Genomic DNA, 9,059 nt, shown 5'->3' on the forward strand with positions numbered 1-9,059 from the left:
ACTTCGTCAAGGAAGAACTACGTCAAGGTCATCGAAGGCAAGGTAAGCGAGTTGTTAATAGCACATAGTCTATAAGTCAGTGTTTCGGGGTTTATTTCCTTTTCCCGTTTACCTATTCATAATATTCTGACACTCTCGAGTCTCGGTTGACATTATATATTAGCGTATATAAGTATAGCCAGTGGAAAGTACGTGGTAGAATTAGACAGCGCATAGAATAGCGACACAGTACACACTACAATATAGATAATACAATGAGTGAGCTGGCGAACATTATCGTACGCCGGGGCCAGCTAAAAGGCCAATTAACTCACATAGCAAATTACATCCGCGATAATAAAGGTAGTCCAGATATCGATCAAATTACGGTAAGATTGGAAAAGACCACAGAAACATGGCATGAATTTCAACAAGTTCAAGCGCAAATTGAAGAAGAAACCGAGACAACTAATGAGAGCGAGAAATACCGTAGCGAGTTCGAGGAGTTGTATTATGATAACTAGCTAAATGCAATAAAATAATTAGAGCCGCGTCGCCAGGCGTTAATTCAAATCCGTCATCTAATCGGACTTCGAACGAATCCAGCAACGACGAAGCAAATGGTCATGCAAGCCTACAGCCCGTACAGTCGGCAATCAAGTTAGCTGCTATCGAGATACCAAGGTTTACAGGAGTGTATACAGAGTGGGCCGCATTCTACGATATATATATGGCGTTAATACACGATAATAAATTGATGAGCGACATTCAAAAATTTTTTTATTTACGATCGTGTCTCAGTGGAGATGCGAAAAAGGTTATAGATTGTCTGCAAACTACGACGGAAAATTATCAAGTAGCATGGACAAGTTTAATCATGAGGTACGACAACAAAAGGGTGTTGATCCAGGTACGCGTGAAAGCGTTATTTGATCTACAGCCACTGAAAAAAGAGTCGGCAGTACATTTGCATACGCTAATTGACACGGTGTCTGGTCATTTAAAAGCGCTTGAGTCTTTAGGGCAAACTCCAGACAGTTGGGGCGTATTGTTATCTCATTTAATAACGTCAAAACTGGATGCAAACACGAGACGAGCATGGGAAAGCGAAGCGACCAAGATGGAAGATTTCATAGTGCCAATACTAATAGATTTTTTAAAATCACGTTTTCGAATTTTGGAGGTGATAGAATCAAATAAAAACATGAATACGCAGGTACCAACAGACATTCCAAGGTTCAAGAAATCAGGGGACAGGTCTTCATCATTTACAACTACCACATCTTTCAGATGCTATAATTGCAATGGCCCACACTCAATTTATAAATGTACCAAATTTCTAGCACTCACAATACTAGAGAGAATAAAAAGAATTAATGACTTAAAATTATGTAACATATGCTTACGCGCACACTCCGATAAATGTAAGTCACGTAATTGTCCGAAATGCGCGCGTCCACATAATGGATTGCATTCGTCGCGCACTAATAATAATAATATACATACAGGCGGTGCGGGGAACAGCGGCGAATCGTCCAACACCACTCCACCTGCGGAGAACGATAGAAATGATATCGCTAATGAGGCAATGATTAATAGCGCACCCGCATCGGTAAATGCTCATGCACGTCAAAATAGTGAAGCAGGTCAGGTATTGTTATCAACGGCCGAGATTCTCGTATTCGACAGTCAAAATAAACCGGTTTTGTGCCGTGCGTTACTGGATAGTGGATCGCAGCACAATTTTATGACCGAGTCATTGACCCGGCGTTTAAATTTAAAACGAATAAAGTCATCATGTTCAATAATCGGCATAAATGATGCATCGCATACGTCAACGTACAAAGTAACAACTACTATTAAATCGCGTATATACGACTATTCATTAAATTTGGAATTTTTCGCACTTCCCAATTTAACGAGCAAGTTACCGTTGATGCCGGTCAATCTGACAGAACTGAAGGTCCCGGTGGATATAAGATTGGCGGATCCATCTTTCCACGTGCCTAAAAAGGTAGATATCATTTTAGGCGCCGAAATATATTTTGAATTACTAACTAAAGAACAAATTCAGACAGTTTCACGGGGGCCAATTTTCCAGGGCACTCGTTTAGGTTGGGTTATCGCGGGACCCATCCCTTCGCCATAAAATCTAGCCGAAAATTCAACATTTTCATTATGTACGAGCGTAATGTCCGAATTCGCAAATATAGAGAATCAAATTGCCGAATTTTGGCGCTTAGAGGAGGTAAAGAATTGCAACGTATACACATTAGAGGAAAAAAGGTGTAAACAACAGTTCGAGTTAAATGTAAAGCGTGGTGAAGACGGGCGTTTTACAGTAGGTCTACCTTTTCGTGACAATGCTCCTAAATTAGGAAAATCGTATGACGTAGCCATTCGCAGAATGTTATCATTAGAACGACGATTTCAAACCGATACCAAGCTCAAGGAAGAATATAGCAAATTTATGAAAGAGTACTCCGAACTTGGACACATGGAAATTACGCAAAACACGATTCCAGATGGTAAAGGTTATTATTTACCGCACCATGCAGTTCGCAACGAAAGCAGTACCAGTACTAAACTGCGCGTGGTTTTCGATGCGTCGGCGAGAACAAGTACCAACGAAAGTCTAAATGATGTGCTTCTAAAGGGACCTACCGTACAAGAGGATTTGGTCTCTATAATGACGCGATTTCGTATACACAAATACGTATTCACAGCTGATATAAAAAAAATGTACCAGCAGATTTGGGTGTCGGAAAGCCAACGTGATTTCCAGCGCATTTTGTGGCGTGAAGACCCGAGCCAGCCACTAAATGTATATCGACTAAAAACTGTTACGTATGGCATAGTCACCGCTTCATACCTGGCAACGGCCTGTTTACAAAAATTATCCGAACAAGAGTCGTCAAAATTTCCCGAAGCCTGTCAGGCCCTAAGTTGTGATTTCTATGTAGACGATTTTCTCGGCGGAGCTATGTCAAAACAGTCTGCATTAAGATTACGCGATGACCTAATAACGATTTTGAGGGGCGCTGGTCTAGAGCTGTGCAAATGGTCGAGCAACGATCCCGACTTGTTGCTTGGTGTTGAAGCAGTACCAAGTGCCAACAATGGCTTAGATTTGCAGTATACGGAAAATGTTACAAAAATTTTGGGACTTTATTGGAATAAAGACATTGATGCATATCAATACAAAGTGTTAATGTACAACAACAAAACGCGACCAACAAAACGCGCGATATTGTCCGAGATCGCCGCAATTTTCGATCCGCTTGGTTTAATAAGCCCCGTAATAATTTGTTTTAAAATCATAATGCAAAAAATATGGCAAACGCGGGTAGATTGGGATGCAACGTTACCAACAGAAATTGAAGGCGAGTGGCGCAAGTGCCGTGCAAATTTAATACATTTAAACACGTTAAAAATTACGCGTTCGCTCGTAGTTGATGGTGACATTGCGGATATACAATTACATGGGTTCGCGGACGCATCACTTACAGCATATGGCGCTTGTCTATATCTCCGCGTAAAAAACTATAATGGTGAGGTCATAGCTAATTTAATTTGCTCGAAATCACGTGTCGCACCATTAAAAACAATTTCATTGCCACGTCTAGAGCTATTAGCCGCCGTCCTACTAGTGCGGCTGGCGGCCAAGTACGCGACGAGTTTATCTATACCAATTGAACACAAATATTTTTGGTCTGACTCTACCGTCGTTTTATCTTGGATATCGTCGGAATCGGCAAGATGGAAAACATTTGTTGCACACCGCATTGGCGAAATACATGAAACTACTTCGATTTCGCAGTGGCACCACGTCAGCACCAAGGATAACCCGGCAGATATAGTTTCGCGCGGCTATTGTCCTACAAAAATCGGTGAATCAAATTTGTGGTGGAGGGGACCTATGTGGTTGCACAAAGATGTTTCTGATTGGCCGAAAGAAAATAATATCTATAGTAGAGCGGACGAAGTTTTATTAGAAGCGCGAACGGTATCTCACGTAATTACAGACAGGTACGATTTGTCGATCATAGAAAGATACTCATCTCTAACGAAACTAATACGCGTTACTGCATTTTGCCTACGATTTATTAATAATGCGTCGAAGAAAGAAAATTAAATTGGTGCGCTTCAGGCAGATGAAATCGACAAGGCTGCGAATAGTATTATTAAGTTAGTGCAAGCTAGTAATTTTACAGGAGAGATCAAGGACTTACGTAAATCAGGCCAAGTAAGCTCTAAAATTGTATTGTTACGCCTGCATCCGTTTTTAGATAAAAATGATTTGATCAGGGTGGGCGGTCGCCTAGGAAATGCATTTACTCTAAATGAATCGCAGCAACATCCGATAATTTTGCCTGCGAAAAATGTTTTAACCAAATTAATATTTATACACGAACATGATAGATTAATGCATGGCGGCCCACAGGCTATATTATCTGCGGTTCGTCAAAAATACTGGCCACTTAACGGACGCAGTATTGCGCGTAGCGTAGTACATCGCTGCATAAAATGTTTTAAATATAGACCTGTTTTCGTACAGCCTATCATGGGTGATCTTCCCGAGGCTCGAGTACGGCCTACACGGGCATTCAAAAAGACAGGTGTAGATTTTGCGGGTCCATTTATGATCAAGTCCAGTTTAAGGCGGAATGCTCCATTGAATAAGGCATATGCTTGCTTATTTGTTTGTTTTATTACTAAGGCGGTGCACGTAGAATTAGTAGGCGACCTGACCACTCAAGCGTTTCTTAATGCGTTGCAGCGGTTCTGTGATAGACGCGGACTGTGCACGGACATTTATTCCGATAATGCAATGAATTTCGTGGGCGCCAACCGTCAACTCCAAGAATTGCAAGCACTTTTTCAATCTACTGAACATCAGGAGCGTATTCAGGACACATTATCCAAATCAAGCATTCAATGGCACTTTATACCACCGAGGTCACCACATTTCGGCGGCCTTTGGGAAGCGGCTGTGAAGTCACTGAAAGCTCATTTATATCGTACACTAGGCAATGCCTCACTCACTTTTGAAGAGTTGAACACTATATTAATACGTGTAGAGGCAATTTTAAATTCGCGACCTTTAACTCCTTTGTCCTCACATCCCTCCGATTTATCCGTTCTCACCCCCGGCCACTTTCTTATTGGTGACGCATTAACTTCGCTACCCGATCGTGATGAGAGAGATGTCCCGACCAATCGATTGTCGAGATGGCGACGAGTTGTGCAGTTCACGCAACAGTTATGGGCCCGTTGGACGAGGGATTATCTAACGCAACTCCAGGAAAGGGGAAAATGGATGAGCTCCAGCGGACCTAAGCTCGGAGTTGGTACGGTCGTGCTCATGCGCGACGACAATGTGCCTCCGCTCCAATGATCCATGGGCAGGGTAGTCGAGGTCATTCACGGTTCCAATGGGCAAGTACGGGTGGCCAAGGTGCGAACTTGCAAAGGCGAATTTTCCCGGGCAGTTCGTTATTTATGTCCCCTTCTCTTAGAGGGCAATTCACCACTCGATCAACAGTAAAAAAAAAAAATTGTTTTTTTTTTTTAAGTCAGGGTTAATAACCGAGTATTATATATAGTATGGAATTAATTAACTTTATTGTATAAAATTTGTGGAATTATTTAATATTTATAGTAACCATATGTCATGATTTATTTTTTTTTTTGGCGTACATATGTATTTTTATTTTTATGTCATGTATAAGCTGTTGATTGTATAACAATGTATATATTAATGTGCATAATAATGTATTTGTATAATAACTATAAGAAAAATTTGAAACTTAATGTTCCAAGGTGGGCGGCATGTTCGGTCACTACTCATTATATATTATTATTATCGGTTGTACTGTTATCGGTGACTCGACCAGGACACCGGATCTATAAAATTATTGTAAGTCAGTCGACATAGTATCGCGCAACCGAGTGCACGTCGTTCGACCCTCTAAGCTATTTCGTATTATTAATTGTAATATTTCAAGTTATGTTTGCATCAGCTAAATAAATTTATACCCAAAGTAAAAAATCAAGTCGAATAATTAGTTTCATGAGTACCTACCCAAACCACGTAACATGAGCTAAAAACATGAATTTTTATGGTCATTTTTGTGGTAAAATGCATTTTTGGCTATTTTTTAGAGCATATTCGTATGGTTTTAAGTGCACTTAAATCCGGGCCCTAGCTCATAAGTAAATAGAGGGCATGAGGGCATGAGCTTTCGTTTAACAAGGGGAGTGTTATGAATTGGTACCTATTATTAAACATAGGAAATAAGCAAGAATGTAATAGTTCGTAAACAAATAAGAAATGTAGTATTTATAAAACAAGTAGAATTACGAAATTAAATTACGATTGTAAATTAGTATAAACAGGTCCAATCCCGAAACTGCGAGTAAGCAATTTTTATATAGGAAGGATGTTTCTAGATAAATTTAGATATAAGGAACAGCAAGATTGAAAGACAGAGAGTGGAGAATGGATAGTGCCATTGTCTGTATATGTTCAATTCAATAAACTTTATAACTGAAAAGACGTGTGTTTGTTACTTTATTTAATAAATCTATATTCAAACTCTACAAGTACGAGGCTACGGTCAACCGACTACTACATAAGACAGATTTACTTAAAAATAATTTAATTTTAGCCTGTTCTACTTGTGGCAATTGTTTCGTCATTTTAGACATAGGTAGGTACATGGAAAAAATATATCGGTTTCGTCCATGTTTTCAAATACACTAGGAACTTTCGGTTTTATGATCTTCTCTTCTCGTTTCATGTTTTTATAGCTGCATTTTATTTCATTACCTCCAACGTCTGAAGTGTCGGATTATTATTGCTGTTAACTTTTTTTATTTTTTTTTAAGGTTATATAACTGTACATCAGCTTTTTCGGGATGTTTTATTTGGCCAATTTCAGATGTATCGTTATTTTCAAATTATTGTATATTCTGAACCTGATTCCCTATTCCATTTACATTTCCTTCTTCTACTAATATTTCTCCTATTTCATCATTTGCATTTTGAATTATCTACATTTTATACCCTAAATTTTATCATTTGAATATATGTCTCCATTTATACAATGTATTCATTTACAATCGAACTATTCAAATTGCTTGTAGTCCTAAATAAGTAATTGTTCGTTTAATTATACCAAAAAACTTTAAGAAAAATATGAAAAATATTTTTGTACATACTTTCTATTTTCTAAGTATGGTAAAATAAAAGACATTTGATGTTCATATTTCCATGGTCCTTTTTTTGCAGCCTGTCCACTTTCCTTATCGCGACATTTACTTACTGCGTTGCAATAGCACCTTCTCAATTTATCCCATAAATCTTTTGCCTTTTCCGCTAAGAATAACATAATTATATAAATATGGACATTAAAGTTTTTACTGCTTAATATTATTGAATATGTAAGTAAAAATAACGGGTTTTTCAATAAGGACGCTCGATATTTCATAGTGAAAAAATAAAGTTATGTGGGAGATATCTACTTATTTTTTATTTTATTTTATTTTAAAGAACATTATATGGCAGTTATTTATGGAATATAACATCGTTCAAATGTCCGCCTCGGGTTTGCTTGGTGGCACGTATTCGGGAGGTCCAATTTTCTATCACTTTGTCGCATAAATTTGGTTGAATTTGCTGGATGGCGTTGGTAATGTTGACTTTGAGGGCATCAATTGTTTGTGGTTTATTTGCATAGACCTGCTGTTTAAGATAGCCCCAAAGAAAAAAGTCTAAAGGCGTTAAATCGCACGATCTCGGAGGCCAGTTTATGTCACCATTGCGTGAAATCATCATGCCCTCAAATCGTTCACACAGAATGTCCATCGTTGGACGCGCTGTGTGAAACGTAGCCCCATCCTGCTGAAACCACATGTCCTCCCCTAATACTATAATAACTGTATTGCGATAATTATGAATTTGTATTTAAAATTAAAACAAATATTTAAAAGTAATTATATTATAAGTTATAATATGATAATATGTGATCATTAATTATTAATGTTAAACAAAATTTAATTTTCTGTTTGATAATACGAATTTTGCAATATAATTTCCCCATCTATTTTATTGGTAAGATCTCTCTCAATGCTAAGCGTAGATAGCTTAGTAAATCTTTCTTGGCACATACTGGTGCGTAACTAGTTTTTAAATCTACGCATAGCTGAGAAGTAGCGTTCACACGTCGAAGAAGAAATTGGAATTGTCATTCCCACTTGAACTAGTTTATAGACATTTAGAAACGAACTTTTAGGACATTGATTTTTCAAGTCTTCAAATAAAAGTTGGGTGGTAGACTATTCTTTAGGACCAGCATTTCTGCTGATAAACTAGTTGTTGATATTTTCAAAATATCCTGATATACATAAACAGATTTATATAATAATATTTCAAAAGATATGACCATGTAATAAATATTTTAAATAGTTATTTTTCATCAAATATACCTTATAAGTGTTTATAAAACACAAACTATTATTTTCATCCAAGTTAAAAAAGTTGTCCACGGATTCGGCCAGCTCTAAGCTTTCTTCCGAAAAACGTTTTTCTAAATTTATAATTATTGCATCAATTATTCTTAAATAAACTGTTGTACGTCAATATTCAATAGTGTTTGAAGTATTATTTTCAGACTCTGCTCCTGTTCGACAATCTTGAAGTTTGGCTGGTTCACGACGTTTGCGAGTTTGTTTTTCTTTTGACACTATAGTCAGATACATACATACATATTTTTATAACAATACCTATGTCAATATAAAGACTTAGGTACTGACATTTTAAATGTATGTTTTATTTTTTTTTATTTTATAAACATACAGTATTTTATTTAATATAAAGCAATAATATATGATTCAAATAAATAATAAAGAACTAACTTTCTTTGTGGGTAGCATTGTCAATAGTATATTATTTTTATTTGCAAAATCTTGAACCTTTCGCCAAAATTTTTCAAAAGCCTCATCAGAACGCAGATTTTTAAATGAAGCAATAGCACCTTTCAATCATTTTCCCAGAATTTCCCAATGTAGCTTTTAGA

The 9,059-nt window shown here is 37.4% G+C and overlaps 3 protein-coding genes across 3 annotated transcripts; all 3 read left to right on the forward strand.

Annotated features, from left to right (window-relative positions):
• The first annotated feature begins 254 nt into the window (after positions 1-254).
• LOC103308595 lies at positions 255-2,128 on the forward strand. Its single transcript, XM_008182262.1, has 2 exons — positions 255-487; positions 586-2,128. The coding sequence occupies exons 1-2, from the start codon at positions 255-257 to the stop codon at positions 2,126-2,128; spliced, it is 1,776 nt and encodes a 591-aa protein (XP_008180484.1).
• A 42-nt stretch (positions 2,129-2,170) lies between these two features.
• Positions 2,171-4,114, forward strand: LOC103308596. The gene has a single exon (XM_008182263.1). The coding sequence runs from the start codon at positions 2,171-2,173 to the stop codon at positions 4,112-4,114; it is 1,944 nt and encodes a 647-aa protein (XP_008180485.1).
• Positions 4,115-4,543: 429 nt separating this feature from the next.
• Positions 4,544-5,377, forward strand: LOC103308597. Its single transcript, XM_008182264.1, has one exon. The coding sequence runs from the start codon at positions 4,544-4,546 to the stop codon at positions 5,375-5,377; it is 834 nt and encodes a 277-aa protein (XP_008180486.1).
• Positions 5,378-9,059: the final 3,682 nt, after the last annotated feature.

This window comes from Acyrthosiphon pisum, unplaced genomic scaffold, assembly GCF_005508785.2.
Source record: "Acyrthosiphon pisum isolate AL4f unplaced genomic scaffold, pea_aphid_22Mar2018_4r6ur Scaffold_21465;HRSCAF=24052, whole genome shotgun sequence".
In the NCBI taxonomy this organism is placed as follows: domain Eukaryota; kingdom Metazoa; phylum Arthropoda; class Insecta; order Hemiptera; family Aphididae; genus Acyrthosiphon; species Acyrthosiphon pisum.